Source organism: Leucoraja erinacea, chromosome 4 (genome assembly GCF_028641065.1).
Source record: "Leucoraja erinacea ecotype New England chromosome 4, Leri_hhj_1, whole genome shotgun sequence".
Taxonomy (NCBI): Eukaryota; Metazoa; Chordata; class Chondrichthyes; order Rajiformes; family Rajidae; genus Leucoraja; species Leucoraja erinaceus.
The window spans coordinates 29,132,168-29,158,669 of record NC_073380.1 but is presented as its reverse complement, the minus strand read 5'-3'; the positions used below and the strand labels follow the sequence as shown (position 1 = coordinate 29,158,669).

Sequence of the window (26,502 nt, the reverse complement as noted above, 5' to 3'; positions counted from 1 at the left end):
TGTTGGCCTATCTTTGTGGCTGTTCCCCCATATAACCTTAGTACGTTAGTGTGAGTCAACTTTATAACAGCTACATTTATTTGAGATCTGCTCCTTGGGGTGAAAATACCATGTCCTTTTAGCACAAATTTGAGCACAGATATAGAATTTATACTCTCTTTTTTTTTTAACCAGCCTGAATTTGAGAGGCAAATGAACAGATAGTGTTGTGTGTGAGATTCTGAAATTTCCCAGAGATAATTTAAGCCACTGCAGCTGTAGAAATTTAAGAAGAGAAATAATGTGCAAAGTAAAATGTTATTTGCACCATACAATTACTTTTGTATGACATTTTGGGTCATTTAGTTTTCCCATCAGTGAATGGCTTTATCCTGTAGATGTTTAATTGGGTAGGTTTGTTACTTGTGTTTTTTTATTTATATAGTTGCACATTCAAGTGAAGATATGAAGCTGGATTCCTTGAGTTGTTGATTGAAGCCAAGTTATGGGGTAACTCAAGCGGCTAAGAAAAGAGGGTCCTATTTTTGTGGGAACGTGAGGCTCACATACCATAGATAGTTTCAGGGATATGAGAGTTCTCCAAGTCAGCATGAAGGCAGAGGGAATTGCACTGATGGTTAAAGAATTCTGTCCCTCCCCGTCTCTAGTTTTATGTTCAGTGTTTGTACACCGCACCCTTCTTGCTCCACTTCATCCCCCAGAACAGCTGCTGAACTTTGGCCTCCCCAGCTACCTCCTATACTGTCTCCTGGTGAGGGGTCACGATAGAGTCTGAAGAAGAGTCACCGATTTCTTTTCTCTGGAGATGCTGCCTGACTTGCTGAGTTATTCCAGCTTCTTGTGTCCATTTTAGGAAATCTTGGTGTTTCTGGACCTATATCTGCGCAGTAAAGTTCGAGGATTGATTAATTGATAGATACAGCGTGGAGCAGATATTGCCAGAAACACTCAGCCGGGCGTGGTGATTGAGGCAGATATCCAGGGCGACAAAGTGGAACAGTGGTAGGGTTGCTGCCTAATGCCCTGTCCCACTTAAGAAACCTGAACGGAAACCTCTGGAGACTTTGCGTCCCACCCAAGGTTTCCGTGCGGTTCCCGGAGGTTTTTGTCAGTCTCCCTACCTCCTTCCACTACCTGCAACCTGCAACCTCCGGGAACCGCACGGAAACCTTGGGTGGGGCGCAAAGTCCCCAGAGGTTTCCATTCAGGTTTCCTAAGTGGGACAGGGGCATTACAGAACCAAAGACCCGGGTTCGAGCCTGACTTTGGGTGCTGTCCGTACAGAGTTTGCACATTCTCCCTATGACTGCTTAGGATTTCTCCAGATTACTCCCACATCCCAAAGACATGAGCAACCAGTAGGTTAATTGGCTTCTGTAAATTGACCCTGGAGTGTGTACGATCAAACTAATGAGTTGGCTCAGTGGGCTGAATGGACTGTTTCCATGCTGTACTTCTAAACTAAAGTAAATTAAAAAAAACTATATGATAGTGGCATTTAAGAGATTTTTGGAGGGACATGCAGGGAATGGAGAGATAAGATATGGATTATGTGTTGGTAGATAAGAGATGGTCTTTGCATCATGTTTGGCACAGACATTGTGGGCCAAAGGACCTGTTCTTGTGCTGTAGTGTCCTAAGTTCCAGGTCTTTATTTATATTCTTTGCCTTAAATAATAACTAAATTGTACACGTTGCAGACAGTGTCAGCAATTGATAATCAGAACTTAATCTGCTGCACCTTTTTTTGCAAGTAACGTGTCATTTTAAATTGAGTTTAAACATAAAGGTAATACTGTACAGTAAAGATCTCATAACGGTAGTTGTGCTTGGTGTCCATTGTCACAACATCCGTTACCGCGGTCGGTACCTCCGTAAGTTAAACCAAGGAGGCACCAAACCTCTAAGGCTTTTCAAACACCCAATGAGGTGTCCTATAGTAGTAGCGTTCTTTGAGTGCGTTAATTATTTTGCAATTTAATACATCAAAAACGGTGGTGTCAAAAACGCAACGATTGTTTACGATATATTTCCCGACTTTTAAAAATATTTAAAATATTTTTTTTTACGTAAATTGATCATCAAAACTAAGAAACTGAGCCAATCTTCAGTTTGGCAACACACTGTCTCTTGTTTACCTTTTGTGCGTACCAAGTCGCTAACTTAATTCCTTTGTGTCAACTTCGGGAAGCTCCACAACAACTGCTATGGAGACATTTTACTAACAAAATAATCTGCTCAAATCAAATGATCTGACAAATCATTGGCCATCGATGTCGCTCAAATCCATAAGGTAATGATGTACCGTTTAGATCCATCACAGTGAATCTCCTCTTCACTGTGATGGAAGGCAAAGTCTTGTCTCTCCCCTGCATTCTTTTCCCGGTGTCAAAGTCAAAGCCCCCGGCGGGCGATAGTAAGTAAGTCCCATGGCCATTAAGGCCGCGCCGGGCGATGCAAGTCCGCACTCTGTGTCTTGATGTTGGAGCCCCCGGCGGGCGCTAGCAAGTCGTGCGATACATCGCCCGTTAAAGCCGCGCCGGGCGATGTAATGCCCCGCTCCAGGTCATTTTCAGCCCCGCAACTCGGGCGAGAGAAGTTGCCGTTGCGTGAGTTCCGAAAAGCGGTCTCCCACTAGGGACCCGCAGGCTCCCGATGTCACCATCCACCGGACCTGCGGCTGGAGCTTCCGAGCTCCGATGTCGGGTCGCAGCAGCGCGCCACCACAGCTCCTCCCATTCCGAACTCAGCCAGCCCCACGATGGTAAGTCTGCAGGCTCCACGACTGGAGCCCCCTGGTCGTCCACGGTGCTAGGCATCAATGACAATGGAGACCCGACAGGGAAAATGTCAGGTCCCCCGTACAGGGAAGAAATTTTAAAGTTTCACCCATCCCCCACACATACCCAGTTAAAAACAATTAAAAAAACCCAATACAAACTACACTCAACGGGACAAAGAAAAAGACAGACGGACTGCAGAGGCCGCTGCGACATTGGTCACGCCGCACACACAAAATGATAAAGGGAATAACATTTAGTGCAAGATAAAAATCCAGCAAAGTTCAAATAAAAAATACTCTGAAAGTCTCCAGTGAGATAGATAATGGCTCAGGACTGCTCTCTACTTGTTGATAGGATGGTTCAGTTGCCTCCTGCTTCAGTTTTTGTTTGGAAGCAGGGAGTTGAGGCACAGCGAGGTGATGAGATTTCCCCAAAATGAAACAGAGCGGCGGTGCTTTTTTATTGATGTGCAGCAGTGGTCGAGGGTGTTCTGGCCTCTGGTGGGACAAGAGACATGCTGGTAGTACTTTGGCTTGAGCAAAGTGTCCGCGTACAGTGACCAGAGCTTCAGGGTGTTTGATTTCAAAGCTGTTGGTAGGGGAGCACAGTTCATTCCGAGCAATCTTGACGTCCGCAAGGGGAGGGGTGTAGGCTGCTAAAATGTTTCGACATTTTCCAAATATGTATAAGCAAGAGCATCAGCATGTTTGACTTGAACTTCTTTCTTTTATTTAGGTATTTCAAGTTGCCTACTTTATAATTAAAGCAGCAAATTCTCCACGTCCTGGAAACTGGGTTCTGGAGCGATCGATCGATGGCGTTAAGTTTGAACCCTGGCAGTATTACGCCTCAAGTGACACTGAGTGCTTGACCCGTTACAACATCGTACCTCGAACGGGGCCGCCCACTTACAAAAGAGACAACGAAGTGATCTGCACGTCTTATTATTCCAGGCTCGTTCCACTGGAACACGGAGAGGTAAAGTCGTCTTCAGAGAAAGATAACAGTAGCACATTGCCGGGAGTTGCATTTTAAAATAGGGTTGTGATGGTTCACTCATCAACAGAGGGAATTGGGCTGGAGAAGGAACACTAATGCAAACACACAGTGCAGCCAATGCTGGTTGAAGTTCACAAGGGCAATTATGGTTATGGCTGCTGCAGCAGCGGAGAGAGACAGCACGGGGACAGGTCCTTCAGCTCAACTTGTCCATGCTGGCCATGTTAGCATTCTGGGCTAATGCCATTTGCCTGCATTTGGTCCATATCCCTCTAAATCCTTCCAAACCAAAATATCTACTTAAGAGCAATAGGGAATGCACAAGTAAATTGAGTTTAGATTAGTTTAGATTAGATTAGATTAATTTAATTTAGTTAAGTTTAGTTTAGTTTATTGCCACATGTACTGAGGTACAGTGATAAACTATATATGATTACAATTAAGCTTCCCACAGTGTGCAAATACAGGATAAAGGGAATAACATTTAGTGCTGGATAAAGTCCTGTAAAATCCGATTAAATATAGTCAGAGAATCTACAGTGAGGTAGATGGTAGGTCAGGACTGCTCTCTAGTTGTTGATGGGACAGTTCAGTTGCATGATAACAGCTGGCAAGAGACTGTCCCTGAATTTGGAGGTACGCATTTCACACTTCTGTATTCAGGCCCCACTTCTGCATCCAATGAAAACCAAACCGAAAACAGCAAAAGCTGGGAATCTGAAATAAAAGCGGAAAATGCTGGAAAAACTCAGCAGGTCAGGCCGCATCTGTGGGTAGAGAAACCTGGCTAACGTTCTGAGTCAGAGATCGCGGGTCAGAACCGGGAAGGAGACAAACGCAGCTCATTAAGCTGCAGGGAGTTTGGGAGAGAAAGACTAGAGTGACCATGGGGATAGGCTGTAAACAAGGATAACTGGTCAATGATTGAATGGGAACAGTTCTGGGATGTCAGGACTTTCATATGAAGAAAGACTAGATAGATTTGGCTTGTACTCTCTAGAATTTAGAAGATTGAGGGGGGATCTTATAGAAACTTACAAAATTCTTAAGGGGTTGGACAGGCTAGATGCAGGAAGATTGCTGTTGGGGAAGTCCAGGACAAGGGGCCACAGTTTAAGGATAAAGGGGAAATCCTTTAGGACCGAGATAAGAAAAACATTTTTCACACAGAGAGTGGTGAATCTCTGGAACTCTCTGCCACAGAAGGTAGTTGAGGCCAGTTCATTGGCTATATTTAAGAGGGAGTTAGAATAGGCCCTTGTGGCTAAAGGGACGGGGGGTATGGAGAGAAGACAGGTACAGGATACTGAGTTGGATGATCAGCCATGATCATATTGAATGGTGGTGCTGGCTCGAAGGGCTGAATGGCCTACACCTGCACTTAATTTCTATGTTTCGATGTAACAGTTAGAAAGCAAGAACACAGACAAAAGAATGAAGGAGTTGCAAAGGGCAGAGCAGGAAGACAATCCCTGCAGGTCATGCTGGGCATGCCCTCTGCTTCCAAGAATAAAAGAAAGACAGGGGAGAAAAAAAACATTAAAAAAAAAAACACTGGAAGAACTCAGAAGGTGGCTGCAAAGAAACAAGGAAGCTGAGCCAATATTACAGATGGATGACATACACAGACCGAAAAAATCAAGTTACCCAAAGCATATACTGTCCTATATTCACGTGGCCTTGGAAGAATTTATTAACCATAGCAACTCAGTGGCAAATAGGTGAGCAGATAGTTAAAATCACTAAAGTTGTTCACCTTCACAAGAACTATTAAGAGCTGATGCATTGAAGCAGGTGGTGAACACAATTGCTCAAAACCAGTGTGTGTTTTATTACTTTCAAATGCAGGTCGAATCCTGATGAATTCATTTGCTATTTGAGGGTGGCACAGTGGTGCAGCAGTAGAGTTGGGCTTGACCCAGACTACGGGCGCTGTCTGTACAGAGTTTGTCTGTTCTCCCTGTGACGGTGTGGGCTTTCTCAGGGTGCTCCAGTTTCATCCCACATTCCAAAGATGTGCAAGTGTGTAGGTTAATTGGCTTCTGTAAATTGTCCCTAGTGTGTCGGAAAGAACTAGTGTATTGCATGGCTGATCTCTGGTTGGCGAGGGCTCAGTGGGCCAAAAGGCCTGTTTCCATGCTGTATCTCCTAGCTAAACAAAACAATCTAATTGTAATTTAAATTCAGCAGCTTGAACAAGGAGTTTCAATGCGCTTCTTGATGGACTGTCCCAGCTGGGAAGAGGAAGAGCATTGGGGAAAGAAGTAAAATGAACAATTAGACTAAAAGCCTTGTAAAAGCCCCCAATCAGAAACACTCCAGACATCCCTCTTATAGATGGATGTCTCTCTTTCTGTTAGCGTATTTCCTTTCACAGGACACCCTGAGAGTTCATTAGATAGCACCTTACTCATTTCTCGTGGATGTATGCACCTCAAATCCTTTTGTCATTCCATCATCCATTGTGAGTGAATAGGAGACATAAGGAATTGCATATGTTCATTAGTTTTAGCAGCAGAATTAGGCCATTTGGCCCATCAAGTCCCATTTGGCCCATTCCCTCTCAACCCCATCCCCACCCTTACCAATCAAGAATCTGTCAATCTCCACCTTAAAAATATCTTTTGACAGTCCCTAGAGCCTTCTGTGGCAATGAATTACAGAGATACACCACCCTCTGACTAAAGAAATTCCTCCTTATCTCCTTTTTAAAGTACGACCTTTTATTCTGAGGCTATGGCCTCTGGTCCTAAACTCTCCCACTGGTGGAAACATTCTCTCCCCATTCACTCTATCCAAGCCTTTCACTACTCAGTAAATTTCAATGAGAAACCTTCTCATCCTTGTAAATTCTAGCGAGTACAGTCTCAGTGCCATCATCTTATGCAAACTCAATCATTTCTGGGATCGTTCTCGTAAACCTCCTCTGGACCCTCTCCAATGCCAGCACAGCCGAACTCGGATATGGGGCCCAAAACTGATCAATGCTCCAAAAAGTGGTCTGATAAGCCAGATGCTGATTTACACAAATAGACTCAAAATGCTGTAGTAACTCAGCAGGGCAGGCAGCATCTTTGGAGATCTGGGATAGGTGATGTTTTGGGTCGGGACACTTCTTCAGATGAATAAGGAATTGGTTGGCGTGCTTTAAGTGAGGCAGTAGCACTAAAATACCTCAGGCTTCATTTTAGGAGAAATGGTTAAGCTTCTAACTTGCCCCATTGCCTTTCATCAAAATTGGGATTCACATTTTCATTGCTTGGTGCGGAAGTATTGGAATATGCATGGCCTTACTATACAAAAGCAGCAATATTAATGAAAGAACTATATATAGCTGGAATATTGAGATAAGGTTTTGGTGTTGTTACAGTTCAGATCTATAATTAAAGTACGTATTGTCCATGTTTGTTGCTGATTATCCTTTATTTATGTGGTTATTCATTTTGTTTCTCACTTGACTGTGAAAGGCAGTGGATAGATTATAGTTTGGGACCCTTAATCAGACTGAAGAAGGTGAGTTTGAAGAAGGGTCCCGACGCAAAATGTCAACCTATCCATTCCCTCCACTAATGCTGCCCGATCCGCTGAACATTTTGTGTTTTACTCACGATTCTAGCATCTGCAGTTCATTGTGTCTTGTTAAGTCTGATTTAATTCTCTATTTATAAACCCAAGCGATTGTACCTTCTGGTGTCAACATATTCCACTGTAATGATCATTATTTTTCAGGCACTGTTTACAAAGTATTGGAGAATCCTTATTTCTTCTATGCATTCTGAGGCTTAATGATCTGAAACCACTCCGGCCCACGGGAAGGTGGGGACCATTTTCTGTCCATCTCCAATAATTATTCTTTCTCTCCTGTAGCTGATCAATAAATCATGTGATAATGCATTGGGTGACAAGCACATTCCAATATTGTTTGCCAGAAGCCCATAGTAGGATGGCGTAGTGCTGGTAGTGCTGCTTTCTCACATCACCAGAGACCCAGGTTCAATCCTGACCTCGGGTGCTGCCTGTGTGGAGTTTGCACGTTCTCCCTCTGACCACGTGGGTTTCTTTGGGGGATGTTTAGTGTAGCGACGCAGCATAAAAACAGGCCCTTCGGCCCACAAGTCCATGCAGACCATTGAACATCTGTTCACACTAGTTTCATGTTCTCCCAATTTCTCATCCACTCCTTACACACTAGGGGCAATTTGCAGAAGCCAATTATTTGCAAACCCGCATGTCTTTGGGATGTGGAAGGGAACCAGTGTACCCGGAGGAAACCCAAATGGTCAAAGGGAGAACGTGCAAAATCCACACAGATGGTACCAGATTCAGCATAGAACCCGGGTCTCAGGTGCTCTGAAGCAGCAACTCCACCAGCTGCATCACCTGTGCTATCTTTACTGTGCCAGCGTGCTGCCCTTAAAACCAGGGTGCTACATTTCATCCTAAATCCTGAGGATTTGCTGGTTAATCTTCCCCTGTACAATTGACTATAATTTGACAGGAGTGAATGAAAAAGTGTCCCTAGTGTATACGATAGTTTTAGTGTACGGGGTGATCGCTGGTCGGCATGCACTCAGTGGACCGAAGGGCCTGTTTCGGCACTGTATCTCTAAAGTCTAAGTTTGGATTAGTTTGAGGGAAAGAGCAAAAATTGGAAGTGTGGCATTTTGCAAGTCCCCCAAAGCACTGTATATATTGTGCATTTAAGGTGGGATGCCACACTGAATGTTTCTTCACAGTGTCATGGAACCAATAATATTTTGATTAAAGGAGAGAAAAATGATCTTATCTAAGGAGCGTTCCAGTGGGAAATGGATAACCCACACTCAAATACCAAGTTCTAAAATAAGTTTAGAAATGGATTGCAAGGCTGAAGACAGGTCTCGATCCGAAGCATTTTCTGTCCATTTCCTTCTACAGATGCTGCCTGACTTGCTGACTTCATCCAGCAGTTTGTTTTTTGCTCACAGTTCCAGCATCTGCAGCCTGCAGTGTCTGTTGTTCAGGTGGTGGTGTGTCGTGTTGAGTATGCATTATGTATGTTCATGATACATAATAGCCGCATAATAAGTCCGTGGCAGAAGACATTTATCAAGCTACTGTTGGAAACAGTATCCCATCTGTATACACACATAGTTTAATGAATGATAGGCTATTGAAGGCATCAACTTCCTGAACAACTGGAGGAATCGGGCAGTAGATTTAGGCGAGCATTAAACTCCTTACCTCTGCACGCTTTGCTCTTCTTTTGCATCTTTTTGTTTTGAAACATGAGTTCAATAGCACTTGGTAACTGCTTTCAAATTAATTATATGTTTTAAGCTACATGGGATGCTGCACAGTTTTTGCTCACCAGAACTAGATTCGGAGTTTAAATAAAAATAGAAACTTGGAGCTCCCAATGAGTGAATCCTGTTCAGATAAGAAGGTGCAGCGGTAGAGTTGCTGCCGTACAGTGCCAGAGACCAGGGTTCGATCCTGACTACGGGTGCTATGTGTATGGAGTTTAAATGTTCTCCCTGTGACTGCGTGGATTTCCTTTGGTTTCCACCCACATTTCAAAGACATTTCAAAGACGTGCCAATTTGTAAAGTAATTGGCTTCTGTAAATTGCCCCTTGTGTGTAGGATAGAACTAGTGTACCGGGACCACTGGTCGGCATGGACCTGTGGGCCGAAGGCCTGTTTTCATGCTGTATCTCTAAACTAAAGAAGAAAGTGGTGGAGCGGTAGAACTGCTGCCATACAATGCCAGAGACCCTGAATCAAACCAGATTATGGGTGCTGTCTTTATGGAGTTTCCACGTTCACCTTGTGACCACGTAGGTTTCCTCCAGGCACTCCAGTTTCCTCCCACATTCCAAAGACATGCAGGTTTGTGGGTTAATTGGCTTCTGCAAATTGTTCTAGCAAGTATGATGCGAGACATAGAACAAGTGTATGGGTGATTACTGGATGGCGCGAGCTTTGAGGACTGAAGTTCATGCTTTCATACTAATGGACACAAAATGCTGGAGTAACTCAGCGGGACAGGCAGCATCTCTGGAGAGAAGGAATGGGTGACATTTTGGGTTGAGACACTTCTTCAGACTGATGTCAGGGGAGTGGGTGGTATAGAGATAAAATGCAGTCTGAGACACTACGACTGCTGGGATAACTGGGAAGGGGGAGGGGATGGAGAGAGAGGGAAAGCAAGGGCAACTTGAAATTAGACAAGTCAATGTTCATACCGCTGGGGTGTAAGTTACCCAAGCAAAATATGAGGTGATCTTCCTCCAATTTCCACAGAAAGGTCAGATTGGGAGGGGGAGTTAAAGTGCTGAGCAACCGGGAGATCAGGTAGGTTAAGGCGGACTGTGCGGAGGTGTTCAGTGAAATGATCGCCCCCGCTCAATCCGCCTGAAATATCTGTGAGACCAAGCGCTGGCTCGGCGATCGTTTCGCTGAACACCTCCATTAAACCTGGAGGAACAGCACCTCATATTTCGTGTGGGTAGCTTTCACCCCAACGGAATGAATATTGACTTCTCTAACTTCAACTAGCCCTTGCTTTCCCTCTCTCTCCTCTCCCCCCCCCCCCCCCCCCCCCCTTCCCAGTTATCCCACCAGTCGTACTGTCTCCGACTACATTTTATCTCTATACCGCCAACTCCCCTGACATCAGTATGATGGAGGGTCTCAAACCGAAACGTCACCCATTCCTTCTCTCCAGAGATGCTGCCTGTCCTGCTAGAGTTATCCTGGCATTTTGTGTCTATCTTCGATTTAAACCAGCACCTGCAGTTTACGTGTTTTCATACTGTATCTCTAAACTAAACTAAACCAAAGTGAATATCTAAGAGAAGTTTCATTAAATCCAAAGAGACTATTGTTTGATGTTTACGGTGCATGAATGCCTCACTCACAATATTATTTTTTTCCCTGTGAAGATTCACACCTCGTTGATCAACGGCAGGCCGAGTGCTGATGACCCATCACCAACTCTGTTGGAGTTTACCTCCGCTCGCTATATTCGCCTCCTCCTTCAGCGCATTAGGACACTCAACGCTGACCTCATGACCCTTGGATATTATGACCCGCGGGAGGTCGACCCCATTGTTACACGCAGGGTAAGGAAATTGGAAGCACCCAAGGCCATTTCTGGCACCGTTATTGTTTGTCGACAGGACAAAGGAGGCGTTTCATCATGTACTCAAACAGAATGCAATTTTCTTGCATTGCATGGAGGATTGTTTACCCACAGTGGCGCTGCGGTAGAGCCGCTGCCTCATAGCGCTAGAGAGCCGGATTCGATCCCGACTACAGGTGCTGTCCGTGCAGAGTTTGCACATTCTCTCTTTGACCGCGTAGGTGATCCAGTTTCCTCCCACATCCCAAAGACATGCAGGTTTGTAAGTTAATTGGGTTCTGTGTATTGTCCTTAGTGTGTAGGTCGTAGAACTATTGTATGGATCATCCATGGTCAGCGTGGTGGGCCCAACGGCCTATTTCTACACTAAACTAAACTGGACTAATGTGTTTAAAAAAACATCTTTATTTCAGTAAATTGCATGACAAACGGGTGTGCCACTTGAAGCAAAATGTTTATATTTACCTGCTTTTAAGCCAGGGCAGTGCCGTGGTGCAGCTGATAGCTGCAGCTTCACATCAGTGATCTGGATTCAATCCTGATCTCTGCTGCTTTCGGTGTGGAGATTGCCTGTTCTCTCTGTGACCATGGGTTTCATCCAGCTGTTCTCGTTAATTCCCTCATCCCAAAGAGATCGGGTTGATTGGTCATTGTAAATTGTTAATTGTGTAGAGATGAATGGGATAAGCTGAGCTGAGCTGACAGAAACGTAGGGAGGAATAAGTTACAGACAGGTTGGGAAGGGGTGGGGGCAAGAAGATTACTCTGTGCAGTTGTCTAACTGAGAATGTGTTGCGGCAACTGTACTGCTGCGTCACCGTGCCGCAACACATTCGCAGTTGTCTAACTGAGAATGTGTTGCGGCACGGTGACGCAGCAGTACAGTTGCTACCGTGCAGTGTCAGAGAACCGAGTTTGATCCTGACTACGGATGCTGTCTGTACGGAGTTTGTACATTCTCACTGTGACCTGCGTGATTTTTCTCCGGCTGTTCCCGTTTCCTCTCAAACTCCAAAGATGTGCAGGCTTGGAGGCTAATTGGCTTCGGTAAAATTGTAAATTGTTCCTCGTGTGTGTAGGATAGTGTTAGTGTACGGGGATCGCTGGTCGGCGTGGACTCGGTGGAATGAAGGATCTGTTTTCACACTGCATCTCTAAACTAAACTAAAACAAGAACAAAAATTATAAGAATGTGAAATTGCTAAAATTTAGAGATATTCTTAACATGATCTTTTTTTTCTGAACTAATTTTCAAGTGACTCCATTGTGTAATGTAAAACTGATGTATATACATTCTGTAAATTCAGGAACTCCATGGGGTGAGTCATTGTGAATACCAGCAGGTTTCAATTTGTGCTTGCTTTGTTTTCTTACGCAGTATTACTACTCCATCAAGGATATCTCGGTCGGAGGCATGTGTATCTGTTACGGCCATGCTGCCAGCTGTCCATGGGATGGAAAACTAATGGTTTGTACCACAATACCCTCATAGGAATATTGGTGTATATGCCTAGCATTCTACATTTGTAAGAAATGACCACAATTCAACAATTTGACGATATTTTGTGGGGGAAATATGTCATTTTAGGCCCCAGGTCTTTGTTAAATTGCTCTCTTAAGTCTAGCCTTAAATTTACACCTTTTCACAATTATTTGAAACCAAAGCATTGACAACGTTGTAGGTTATGTGAACTGCCCTCTCCCAGTGTGACTCTAATCATGTCAAAGGCACAATATAAATGCTACTTGCTCGGGTTAATTTATTTCAGGTACCTCGGGTGCTAGCTAAATTTGAAGCAATCATTAGCAAGTCTTGATACCTGGTTATTGATGGTCCTATCCCAGGCTATCGAGATCAATAATAGCCAGAAGCTGCTTTTCTTTGTGTCACCCCCACTCCTAATTAAACAACATATTCAGGGAAAATGATCACAAGTAATAAAGGATGTTAACATAAGCAATTAGCTGCAGGTTATATTGTTTTACAGAAGGAATAAACATCCTTTAAGGCTGTCACCATTACCAACATAAATCACGGACAAGCAATTATTTTAATTGTTGACATGGATAGAGGATTCTAACTTACAAAATCAAATTTCATCAGAAGCTCTTTTACAGCAAAATGTTTTAATGCAGAGACTCGAATTGTGCAGTGGATAGTTTTGTTCTTGGTGTCACAAGTTATGATACAAATTAGCACAACGACTCTAACTGATAAGAGTCAAGTCAAGTCAAAAGTCAACTTTATTTGTCATACACATACAAGATGTGCAGTGGAATGATAATGGCAATGCCTGCAGATTGTGCAAAAACTACAGAACAGAATAGAACAGAATCAGTATTTACTTGTTAGAAAAGATTTTTTTACAAAAGACACAACACAACAGTAAATTAGTACAGTAAATTAGTATTTTATTTCACACAGAGAGCGATCTAGCTTTTGCCTAAGTACAAGGAAATTCTGGTGTCTGTCGTGACGCTGAGGGAATGAAGTAATGAAATGGCCTTTTTTCGTCTCCAGGAATGCCCCTCAAACCTGGAATAGATTTAGTCGAGCTAACTGTCACCACGTGCTGTAATGTGAAATTCGAGAATCAAAGAAACTTTCTCAAAGTCTGAATCGGATCATTTTTTAAAAAGACACACACGCACAGTTTTAACGTCGATTTTAAAACATAAAATGTTGGGAGCATTTTAAAATACAATTTTCACTGGATTTGGCCGTTGAAGTGATATTTAACCTTTCCTCCATTCCATTGTCGCTCCTCCTGCCCTCTTGCATGAAACAAACACTTCCAAGCTTTGCCTTCTGGCCTGAATAAACACAGGGAGAATGTGGATTTATTTATCCACCGCGTCACTCGGAGACAGGCAAAGTAGAAACATGTGATGGCCCCAACCTTTGTCAAATCAAGCGCTGTCAATTAGTTGATGTGTGTGCAGCTGAGTTTTGACTCCAGTTGAATGGAATGAAATGACTGCTTTTGGATTTCTGGAATCGGACTTTATATTAGCTCTGAACATGAGAAGGAAGTTCATGTCATAGGAGCAGAATCAGGCTGTTCGGCCCATCGAGTCTGCTCCGCCATTCATTCATGGCTGATCTATGTTTCCCTCTCAACCCCAATTTTCGTGCCTTCTCCCCGCCACCTTTGACAACCTTACTAATCAAGAACCTGTCAATTTCCACTTTAAAAATACCCATTGATATGGCCTCCATATCCATCTGTGGCAATGACTTCCACAGACTCACCACACTCTGGCTAAAGAAATTCCTCCTCGTCTCCATTCCAAAGGTACCTCCTTTTATTCTGAGACTGTGTCCTCTGGTCCTTAGTGGAAACATCCTCTCCACATCCTCTCTTTCCAGGCCCTTTCATTATTCGGTAAGCTTCAATGAGGCATCCCCATCATCCTTCTAAACTCCATCGAGTACAGGCCCAGTGCCGTCAAACACTCATCATATGTTAACCCAAATATCCCCGGGATTACAGCCTTACAACCCTGCTTTTACATTCTAAAGTAGTGCCGGATGAAAAGAAAGAAAACTGCTGCATGTTCAGCAACTGTCAGGTCGATATTTGTATTGCACATCCTGCCACAAGCAATGAATGGTGAAAATTAGAATATTAGAAACATTAATTTAAATGGAGATTTTAAAGAAGTCACTTTTTGTTTTAGAGATTACAATGTCAGTGTGAACACAACACCTGCGGAGAGAGCTGCAGCAAGTGTTGCCCCGGTTACCATCAGAAACCATGGAAATCGGGAACCTTCACCTCAGACAACATATGTGAGAGTAAGTCAAGAATTTGTGTGTGTGTGTATTTGATGGAGGGTCTAGAAATTCAGCTGCACTATGTCCATTTGTCCCAGTTTCCAATGTGTTGGGATAGAAATTCGGCGATCCTGGTGAGAAATTTGCCGGCTCCATGTTGGGTTCTCCAGTCAGAGCCCAGACTAATGTGAGTACAATCCTGCAAAGCAAGTGGTAGATCTGCTGCCGTACAGTGCAAGGGACCCAGGTTCCATCCTGAGGACGGGTGCTGTCTGAATGGAGTTTTTACGTTCTCCCTGTGACCTCGTAGGTTTTCTCCGGGTGCTCCAGTTTCCTCCCACATTCCAAAGCCGTGCAGGTTTGTAGGTTAATTGGCTTCTGTCAATTGTCCCTAGAGTGGAGGTTAGAGCTAGTGTATGGATGATTGCTGGTCAGCGCGGACTTGGTCCGAAGGACCTGTTTCCATGCTGCATCTCTGTACTAAACTAAAAAAATGCTACACCAGAAAGACATAAATGTTGGAGTAATTAAGCTGGTTCTGCAGCATCCCTGGAGAACATGAACAAGTGACGTTTCTGATCGGGACCCTCCATCAGACTGATTGCAGGGGCAGAGATAAGAAAAATATAAGATAAGAAAAAAGAGTGAAGGGGCAGGACAAAACATGTCAGGTCAAAACATGTCAGGTCAAAACATGGCAGGTCAGAGGTGAACACAGGCAGGGCAGAATTTTGATAGGTTGGATAAAGGCCAGAAATGGTCTGGAATCAGTCTTCCTGTGATTGAGTGCATAGAACATCGGTTCCCAAACTTTACTGTGTAATTGGTTTTGGTAAGTTGTAAAATTATCCCTAGTGTGTGTGGGTAAGTATAGACTGTGTTGCTGGTTAGTGCAGACTCGATGGGCCGAATGGCCTGTTTCCACGCTGTATCTCTAAAGTCGTAAAGTCTACACACCTGCTTCAGTTGTACTAATTTCTTTGTTAACCAGAGTGTAACTGCCATGGCAAAACAGAAGACTGTTACTATGACCAAAGCGTGGCTGATCACAACCTGAGTCTGAACATACCAGGACAGTTTATCGGTGGAGGCGTATGTGTTAATTGCACCAACAACACGGCAGGCATCAATTGTGAGACCTGCATTGATGGCTTCTACCGACCTTACAAGGTAATGCTTTATGTGAGGTGGAATCCTATCAACTCCATCTGTTGGCCGCCATGAGTAATCTTTTGGACACCAGCCTTTCCTGTTTCAGAAGACACAAAATGGTGTAGTAACTTAGCGAGTCGGGCAACATCTCTGGAGAACATGGATAGGTAATGTTTCAGGTGGGGTCGTTGCTGCCTGACCCGTTGAGTTACTCCAGCACTTTGTGTATTTGTTTATAAACCAGCATCTGCAGTTCCTTGTTTCTAATTTTCCGTTTCAGCATCGTTACACTATTGTGATATTTTGTCGCAATATTCTGGCATTTATTTATATTTTTAAAGATGTTAATAAATTTAGATTGGGTTGGTGTTTGGGTTATAAAGAATTAAATCGAGATCAACCACCAAACAAACCGCTGAAGAAACTCAGTGGATCTAGCAGCAACTGTGGGTGGAAGAGAATGGTCAAGGTTTTGGGTCAAAAAACTGCATTAGGTCCTGATGCAGATTTGGGCCCGAAATGTCAACCATTTCATACCCCTCACCGATGCTCATCAATCCTGAGTTCCTCCAATGCATCGTTTGTTGTTCCAGATTCCAACATCTGCCTTCTCTTGTATCGTTAAAAAAAGTTTCATACACACACATCACTGAGATGAAGTTTGATTTGGTTTGCTTATCATGTTGTCATGTTTCTAGGTTTCTCCATTTAACCCTGACCCTTGCTTGTCATGCAACTGTGACCCAGCAGGGTCTCTGAATGCCACTTGTGTGAAGGACGAAAACAAAGCCGTCACAGAAGAGGGTAAAGTTGATCTGATTTCATAACATGGTTTCTTAACACTGACATATAACGTAAAACAGCACAGTACAGGAACAGGCACTTGGTGACAGAATAGCGACACCAAACATGATGCCAAGACCAACTCTTACCTGCCTGCATATAAACCAGATCCCTCCATTCCCTGCATATCCATGTGCCTATCCAAACGCTTCTTAAACAGCACTATATCATCTGCCACCATCTCCACCCATGGTAGTGTATTCCAGCCATCCATCACCCCTTGTGTGTAAAAGAAACCTGCCCCACAAATCTCCTTTAAACTTTGCCCCTCTCCCCTTAAAGCGTGCCCTCTACTATTTAATATTTCCAGCCTTGGACAAACTTTCTACCCCATCTCTGCCAATATGCATATCCATAGTCGTTGATGTATTGAGAAGACGAATCAAAGCAGAAGAGTGTTAGCAGAGTCCCAACACTGTATGTTATCAGAAAATTACATTTTATTTATCTGCTTTCAAATCTATGGGAAGTCCAATCAGTCAAACATCAACTCTTCCTGCATTGGTAACTCCACCCTTCTGAGGCAGTCCCTTCTGCTCTCTCACCATCCATTGTATAAATAGAGAAGCAATCTGGTTGTTCATTTTCATGTGAATTACTCTCAAATATCCATTGATTTGGACTCTCAATTGTGCATTAGGTCTTTTCCCTGGTCAGTGCCACTGCAGAACAGGTTACGCTGGGAAGATGTGCGATAGGTGTGCACTGAGCTACAAAGGCTTTCCCAATTGCATGCGTTGCAACTGCAGTGTTGTGGGCAGCACCAACAATGATCCTTGTGCAGAACCATGCCAATGCAAGGTGAGTATCTCCTCTTTATATCTGCTGTAAGAACTGGGCTTGGAAAGTAAAGCTTATTCCAACCTGAGAGCCATCATACACACACATCACTGAAACCTGCCCACGCTGACCAAGATGCCCCATCTAAACTAGTCCCACCTGCCCGAGTTTGGCCCATATCACTATAATCCTTTCCTATCCATGTACCTGTCCAAATGCCTTTCAAATGTTGTAATAGTACCTGCCTCTGACAACTCGTTTCATATACCCACTACTCTCCAATGTGAATAATTATCATTGACTGATGGCTGCTACTCAGGCCTAGAAATTTTTTGGGGCAAACCACAAAATTCTGGAGTAACTCAATGGACTAGGCAACATCTGCAGCGGGAATGGATAGGCATGGCTTTGGGTCTTCAACCCTTCTTCAATTTAGATTTTCTGATGTCCTACCCTATAGACACATAACATAGAGTCTTAGAGTCAGTGTCATACAGCATGATAATCAGCTCCTTGGCCCAACTGTGTTTGGCCCATATCCTTCTAAACCCATACTATCCATGTAGCTATCTGAATGTTTCTTATATGATGTGATAGTCCCTGTCTCAACGACTTCCTCCGGCAGCTTGTTCCATACACTCACCACCCTTTGTGTAAAAAAGAAGAGAAGGTTCCTATTAAATTTTCCCCCCTTCATCTTAAACCGGTGTCCTCTGGTTCTTGATTCCCCTACTATGGGTAAAAGACACCATGCATTTACCCTATCTACTGCAAACATTTTAACTTGTTGCTGATGCTAAACTAAGACCATGGTGATGGTCATTATAGATACAGAAGCTTAAAAGCACACACCACAAGATTCAAGAACGGCTTCTTCCCCTCGGTTATCAAGTTTCAGAATGGTCCCTCCATAGGCTCGCGACCAGTCTGATTCTCCAGCCTACCTCACTGCGGACATTGGACTTTATCGCTGGAACTGTTACACTACAATGCTGAGAATTATATTCTGCACTCTGTATCCTTCCCTTCACTCTACCCGTTGTACCTTTGTTTGGCTTGATTATATTCATGTACAGTATTATCTGACTTGATTGGATAGCATGCAAAACAAAGCTTTTCACTGACAATAATAAGCCTAAACCACCTGGAATACAAGGAGGGACGAGTCAAAAAGGCTTCTGCAAGACCCCACTCTTTACTTCAAGGTCAGGCAGGAGATTCCAGCCATAATGAGATCCAGCCCATGTTTTGGCTCCCTCCCTCCCTCCGCCATAACATTTTCACTCTCCAGCTCAGCAATTATCCAATGAAACTTTAAATAAATTAACTTGAACAGATTTGACTGCCCTAGGCTATGAACAGGTGGGCAATCGTGGAGGAGAGGCGGGATAGAAGATATTGCAAAGCTTGACTTTAGTTAGCACCATGAGAGTAGGTTTCTGTTTAAGTAGGTGTTGTGTCGTGTCACTGTTCTATGGAGAAAGAGCAACAATTGCTGTAAATATCCACGTCATAAGTAAATGTTGGAAGCACTCCCAATTAATAATTTCTGAAATATTGGAGCATAAAGGATGGGTGTAGACACACATAATTGAATGGCAGAGGTGTAAATATAGTGGGACCCACAGGCTAATGTGTATAGGTGTGGGCACCATTGCTAATTCCATGGTGTCAAATCTTTAAATATTAGAGTTGGTAAACCAGTATGAAACACTTTTTCAAATTTATTTTTAGTACATAAAGACATAAGAAATTAGGGTGGTACAGTGACGTAGCTGTTAGAGATGCTGCCTCACAGCGTCAGAGACTCTGGTTTCATCCTGACCTCGGGTGCTGTCTGTGCCGAGTTTGCACGTTCTCACTGTAACTGTGCAGGTTTCCTCTGGGTTCCCCGGTATCCTCGCACATCCCAAAGATGTGCGTGTTTATGGGTTGATTGTCCTCTGTAAAATTGTCCCTAGTGTGTTGGGGTGGATAAGAAAGTGGGATAACAGAATAGAATAAAATAGAATAGAATGCCTTTTATTGTCATTCAAACAGCTTGCTTTGAACGAAATTGCATTTCTACAGTCTTAACATTACAAAAAAAAACCAAGACCCACACTTAACACAATTTACACAAACATCCTTCACAGTGAATCTCCAACACCTCCTCACTGTGATGGAAGGGGAAAAGTCTTGGTGTGAATGGGTGATCGATGGCCAGTGTGGACTCAGTGGGCTGTGGGTCCTGTTTCCATGCTGTATCTCCAAACTAAATTAAACTAAACTAAACTGAGAGCAATCCATCCAGGATGGTAGAAGATGTAATGGATAAAGGCATAGGTCAGGAAAATTATGTTTGAGGAAGATTAACCACGATTCTATTGAATGGTGAAGTAGGTTTGAAGCTGTAAATGGTCCACTTCTGCTGCTAGTTCTCGTGTTCTTACTTATTTGCTTCCACTACTCCTCTTCTTCTTCTTGCGTATGGCGTGCACAGCCTAAAGTTGTACGACAACTTGTTCTATTTGATCTTATTTGATTGTGCACGCCGGGTTGATTGCATTCGTCGAAACAGGGAAGGTTGCAATCTCCCACCCCCACTACCCCTCTGATGGTTCATTTCACAATCTAACCATTCCGTCTGCTACTTTGAATAATTTCCCAATCACCTTCACACTACCTTGCCTGCTTCCCGCAGGTCCTTGCGTCTACATCTGATTGTTGTAAGCTTGTATTGAAAGTGACTCGCGTTGTGTCGTCAATCTCAGACATAGAATAAAAGGAATTCTGAATTACAGAGAAACGTGGAGGGAGAGAACTGTGACCTGTGCAAGCCAGGATTCTACAATCTGCAGGAGAGGAATCCCGAAGGCTGTACAGAATGTTTCTGCTTTGGACTCTCTGGTGTTTGTGAAAGCATTTCCTGGCCTGTTACGCAGGTGAGTGCTAACCGCTTAACTGCATGCCTGCATTTGATTAATTTACAAGTGTCGGGGGTGGAGGGGAGAATGGGGTTGAGAGGGAATGATAGATCAGCCATAATTGAATGGCGAATAGACTTGATGGGCCAAATGGCCTAATTCTGCTATTACAATTTATTTACATCTGTCCAGTTAAGTATGAGCAGAATCAGTGGAATGGTTCAGTTTTGTTTGGAGATACAACGTGGAAACGGGCCATTCGGCCCACCGAGTCTGTGCTGACCACTAGTTCACTAGTTCTATACTATTCACTAGGGACAATTTACAGATGCCAATTAACCCAATTAACCTACAAATGTGTATGTGTTTTGAATGTGGGAGGAAACTGGAGCACCTGGAGAAAACCCATTCGGTCACAGAGAAAACATACAAACTTCATACAGATAACACCCGAGGTCAGGATCGAACCCGTGTCTCTGTCACTGTAAGACTGCAGCTCTACCGCTGTGCCACTGTGCCGCCACTTCTGGATATAGCTCCACTGTGATATAAAAGTGTTTTAAAGGTTGCTGTTATGGATTTGTAAGCAGATGCAATACTGTTTGCTATTTGATGGCTGTGTTTATAGTGGTCAGTGACTTCTGCAAAATTGTTTTGCAAGGGTACATGGTCTATTAACTCTCTTTTTAAGCTGTGAAACTGCGCAGAAGAAAATTACATGGATTTTATGACACGTTTGGTGCCTATAAATTGGCTTGTAGCTTTCTCAGCCGTGGCGCAAAGCACTAATGCTTAAAAAAACCACAAGCATTTTTGGAGTCACATAAAGGTCATTAGATCCAAACAAGTCAATAACACCAGATGAAAATTATCTTCTGGCCATTTTATGGCGCGGGAGGGGACAATTTAACTTATGTGGCTGGACGACAAGCTTATAAGTGAGAGGAATGAGCTCTAAAAGGCATTTAAGGGGAAAGTTTTTTTGACACAGAGAGTGTTTGATATCTAGAAGGCATTGCCAGAGGAGGCGGTGGAATCCCATAAATCACTAGGTTGAAAAGACTTTTAGATAGGCATGGAAAAAAGGCATGGCATTGAAGGATACGGACTTAATGCAGGCAAATGAGGTTTGTGTAGATGGGCATAAGGATTAGCAAGGACATGGCAGGTTCATGGGCTTGATTCTGTGCTGTTCAACTATTACTCTGACTCAGTTACGGTTTAATCTGGATATTGTATTTTTTATAAGATACGTGTAGGTCTTTTTTATAGTACAGGTATCTCAAATTAAATGAAGTACCTGTTAATTGTTACTGCAATTCTAATTTTTTCCCATTATTTAAGTAAATAGCCTGATGGTTCAGATCTTACAGCTGTAATGATATTGGGATTCAATTTAAAAAAAATTGTTTTAGCAAGACTGAGAGCAACCTTCTGCCTGAATGTGGGAATCAAAATGTTGCTCTTGCATAAAGTGCTGAGGCTTAAACGTTGTTATCAATATTGAAATAGTAATTTGGCAAGAGGTGCATCTTCTAACAAATAATGAAAATCTTTCACCGTGCTCACTGAGATGGTAACTTGGTTTCTAATAATATGGGTTGAAGGGCCCTGTTTCCATGCTCTATTTGGGTTTGTCAGGTGGCATGCTCCTTCCCCTGCTTACCCATGGTCAGGGGCTGTTTGCTCCTGATGTCTATGTGTGTGATTACTTCAGGCTCCTTCCCCAGCTTGAGTGTTGATAAGCCAGAGGTTTCCAGAAGTCGGTGGGGATGTTGTACTTGAGCATATGCTTGCATCTTTCTCGCTGGTAATCTCTTCCCGTGACAGAGCTCAAAATACAGGGCTCAGTTTTGGGAGCCTGGTGTTACGCATAAGAACCCCAACACCAGGGTTGCTAACGCAGAGTAACTATGGCCACAGATGCACAGATGCACAGATGCTGCTCTGGGAGAGGGCATCTGACATTGAGGCATTCATCATTGCAATGAATTTGGAGAATTGGCCCTAAGTTCATAACTCATAAAAACAGAATTAGGCTATTCAGCCCACCGAGTCTACTCTTCCATTCAATCACGGCTGATCGGTCTTACCCTCTCAACCCCATTCTCCTGCATTCTCCCCGTAACCTTTGATACCGTTACTCAATCTCAATCTCTACTTTAAAAATTCCCAATGACTTGGCCACTGCAGCCGTCTGTGGCAATAAATTCCACAGATTCACCAGCCTGTGACTAAAGAAGTTACCCTTTATCTCCTTTCAAAAGGTACGTCCTTTTATTCTGAGACTGTGCCCTTGGGTCCTAGACGCTCCCACTAGTGGAAAGTCCTCTCCAATTCTCATCTAACCAGGCCTCTTACTTTGTCGAGCAAGCGTCTGTCTGTGTCGAACACACAGGCTAAGTTGTGTTCCCCTGACCACAACAAACACTGCTAAATTAGCAAGTTTTCTGAAGGATTGCCTATTCAATCAAAAAATATTTTCAAAGTGTTGACAATTCAATGTGTTTTGACCAACTCTCCCAAGAAGCAAAGGACAAGGAACCCCTTGCTTATTGTAATTTATAGCCTCAAAGGCTATCTTAAAAACCAGACTAAGTACAGGTGCACAACCTTTTATCCGAAAGCCTTGGGACCAGACACTTCTCGGATTTCGGAATTTTTCGGATTTCCGAATGGAAGATATTTAGCGTAGATTAGGTAGGTAGCGCGGGCGGCCTGAAAAGTCTGGAGCGGCTGCCTCCTCCCCGGGGAATCATTGTAAATCATTGCTTAAATGATTTGGAGGGATTTGATGTGGTGGGGGGGGGGGGGGGGGTGAAGGGGGAAACTTTAATTCTTAGTCCCCTACCTGGTCGGAGAGGCGGGGAGCGGGCAATGCCTTACCGGGTCGCCGTGCGGTAAGCTCCGGAGCGCTGTGGCCGCCGACTCCCAACATCGTGGAGCTGGGGCTGCGGGTGTCCCAGCCGTGGGTGGCGCCGGTTGGAGCTCCGACCCCGGCAACTCTACCCTGGCTGCGCGACGCTCCAAATCCAGCGCGGCCCGCGGCCGGACGCCCGCAGCCCCAGCTCCGCGAGCAGCGCGGTAAGCTCGAGAGCTGTGGCCCCCGACTCACAACATCCGCGGCGGGCGTCCGGCCGCGCTGTGTTGTGAGTCAGGGGGGCCACAGCTCTAGCGCCGCTTACCGCTGAGGACGCCCATGCCCCACCGCCATGTGGGAGTCGGGGACTAAGAATTACTGCACGGCGAAGTTTCCCCCTTCCCCCCCCCCGGCCAGGGAGGGGACTAAGAATTAAAGTTTCCCCCTCGCCCCCCCCTTCACATAAAAGCCCTTCAAACTAACTGACTAACATTTAAGCAACGATTTACAGATGTTTAAGTGTCTCCCCGGTCTCCGGGGAGGAGGCAGCCGCTACAGTAGTACAGACCTGGGTTGACCGTGGGTCGTTTTGGGTCAAGTTTGGCGCCAAACGCGAGCTTTGATGTGCAGACGACATCCTGGAAAAAATGGCCGGTTTTCGGAGCTTTTCGGTTTCCGGAACTCCGGATAAACGGTTGTGCACCTGTAATTAAAAATGAATTTGTATAATCCCACCTTTAAATAGGCCCACAAAACAGCTGCTTGAATTGAGCTAACTTGCATTCTAAACATTTGTACTATCAAGCATATAAAAATTGATTATTTATACCAATGAGCAATATATTTGTTCGGTCATAAAGTCATAAGCAATAGTAGAATGAAGCCATTTGGCCCATCAAGTATACTCCGCCTTTCAATCGTGGCTGATCTATGTCTCCCTCCTAACCCCATTCACCTGTCTTTTCCCCATAACCTTGACACCTGTACATTAGTAGTAAGCTATTTATATACTAATAACTATTTACAGTATGTACAAATAATCTGCGAATAAATCTTATCTACTTCACTAATGTCTGTCATTTACTCTGTTTTATTTTCAGTGAATTTGCTGACCCTTTGATGAATGTTATTAATGAAAGAAATATGTATACATTCCTGTAAATTAATAAAAATGACTTGGTTATCTCAAAGGTCATGGATATTACTGGGTGGCAAATGACTGACCATCAGGGCGAAATGAGGGTGCATCCTTACCAGGAGGTGTTTGGTAGCTCTCGTCAAGTGGACGTCAACAACACAGACGGCATAGCACTCCTGTCCGCACTATACTACTGGACAGCTCCAGATTCATACTTGGGTAACAAGGTAAAGGTTTTTTTTAAATTTCAAACCTTTCATAAAACTGAAATTAATATATTTTCAGATTATATGCTTGAGAAGATGTGGGATGATGGTCAGTGAAGTCTCATTTGTGAAATGAAAAAATTATCGGACAGATAATTTTGGAGACTTTCACGACCGTTCATGCATTAAACTCAGTAGAAAAGGCTTTTATTTTAGTTTTGATACGCTGCATGGAATCGGGTCCTTCGGCCACCAAGTCCACGCCAAGCATCGATCACCCGTTCACACTCGTTCTACGTTAGCGCACCTTTGAATCTACTCCTGATGGGGTAGGGGAAATTTAGAGAGGCCAAATATCCTGCTCCCCAATGGGTTGTGGGAGGAAATCGGAACACCTGGAGGAAACCCACATGGTTGCAGGAAGAACGTGCAAACTCCACGCAGGCAGCACACATGTTCAGGATCAAACACTGGTCCCTGGCTCAGCGATGGAGCAGCTCCATCAGCTGTGTCACCATGCAGCTGTTTCATGGGGCATCTCATTGTTTGGGGGTGTCTTATTAAAAAAAAGTCTAAGCTTTACAATTATAAATATAAATTTGTTTAGTTTAGGGATACAGTGCGGAAACTGGCCCTTTGGCCCACTGAGTCCGTGCCGACCAGTGATCCCCTGTACACTAACACTATCTGCACACATTAGGAACAATTTTACAAAGCAAAGTAACCTACAAACCTGTTCGTCTTTGGAGTGTGGAGGAAAGCGGAGATCGCGGAGAAAACCCGCGCAGGTCACGGGGAGAATGTACAAACTCCGTACAGACAGCACCCGTGGTCAGTATGGAACTCGGGTCTCTGGCGCTGTAAGGCAGCAACTACCGATGCACCACCGTGACGATTTCTGTAACACTTCAAGATCTGGTTCTAGTTTATTTTTAACAAGTAATCTGTTTTCCTAAATCATGACAGTGAACCCAAAACAAATGTACTTTTAATGATTGGAGATTTGTGCTTGTGGATTTTCTATGCATGGGAAGACCCTTATGGACACACATCTTTCTTTGTCTTTCCAGCTTACTGCATATGGAGGATACTTGAACTTTACCCTGGTGAATGATTTTTCAGTGGAAGGTGTTGGTAATGAGCAGACCCTCAACATTAATGTCATTATTGAGGTAAGAATGCCAGAAGCAATTACCAAACTAGACTTTTGAGATACAGCGTAGAAACAGGTCCTTCGGTCCACCGAGTCTGTGCTGACCAGCAATCACCCCGTACACTACGCACAAGAGAAAATGTACAATTTTTACTGAAGCCAATTAACCTACAAACCTGGGCGTCTTTGGTATGTAGGAGGAACCTGGAGTATCTGGAGAAGACCCATGTGGTCAAAACAGTGAGAACATACAAACTCCATACAAACAGACCTATGGTCAGGTTCTAGCCTGGGTCTCTGGCACTGTAAGGCAACAGCTCTACCACTGTGAAGCACTATGAAGAAATATGTGCATCTTGCTTACATTCTGACTAGAATGATAAACATCAGGAGCACAGAGGAGGCCACTGTGTCTATGAAGCCTCCTTTCAGTATCCAACTCCTGGTGGTCTGTAGCTTAGAAAGGTACAGCACAAGAACAAGCCCTTTGTCTCACAATATCTGTGTCTAACATAAAGCCCAGACCATCACTGATCTATCTGCACACAACCCTGCATTCCCTGCATATCAATGTGCCTATCCAAAAGTATTTGCAATCCTACTAATATATGCTTCAACCAGCACTCCCAGCAGGGAGTTCCAGGCACTCACCACCCTCTGTGTGTGAAAAAAATGCCCCACACATCTCAGTTAAACTTTCCTCTCACCTTAAAGCTGTGCCCTCTAGTATCCGATTTTTTTTTTCCATCCTGGGAAAAAGATTCTCCCAGTTGCAATTT

General features: G+C 43.9%; 1 protein-coding gene across 1 annotated transcript in view; it reads left to right on the top strand.

The window, feature by feature from the left end:
- Positions 1-26,502, top strand: part of lama1 (laminin, alpha 1) — a 273,548-nt gene that overhangs the window by 73,788 nt on the left and 173,258 nt on the right. The window contains exons 4-13 of the mRNA XM_055633912.1: positions 3,519-3,761; positions 10,708-10,887; positions 12,286-12,375; positions 14,589-14,706; positions 15,677-15,855; positions 16,536-16,641; positions 17,321-17,481; positions 20,244-20,384; positions 24,418-24,591; positions 25,641-25,742. Of these exons, the coding sequence (XP_055489887.1) occupies positions 3,519-3,761; positions 10,708-10,887; positions 12,286-12,375; positions 14,589-14,706; positions 15,677-15,855; positions 16,536-16,641; positions 17,321-17,481; positions 20,244-20,384; positions 24,418-24,591; positions 25,641-25,742 (1,494 nt within the window). The remainder of the gene's footprint in view (positions 1-3,518; positions 3,762-10,707; positions 10,888-12,285; positions 12,376-14,588; positions 14,707-15,676; positions 15,856-16,535; positions 16,642-17,320; positions 17,482-20,243; positions 20,385-24,417; positions 24,592-25,640; positions 25,743-26,502) is intronic.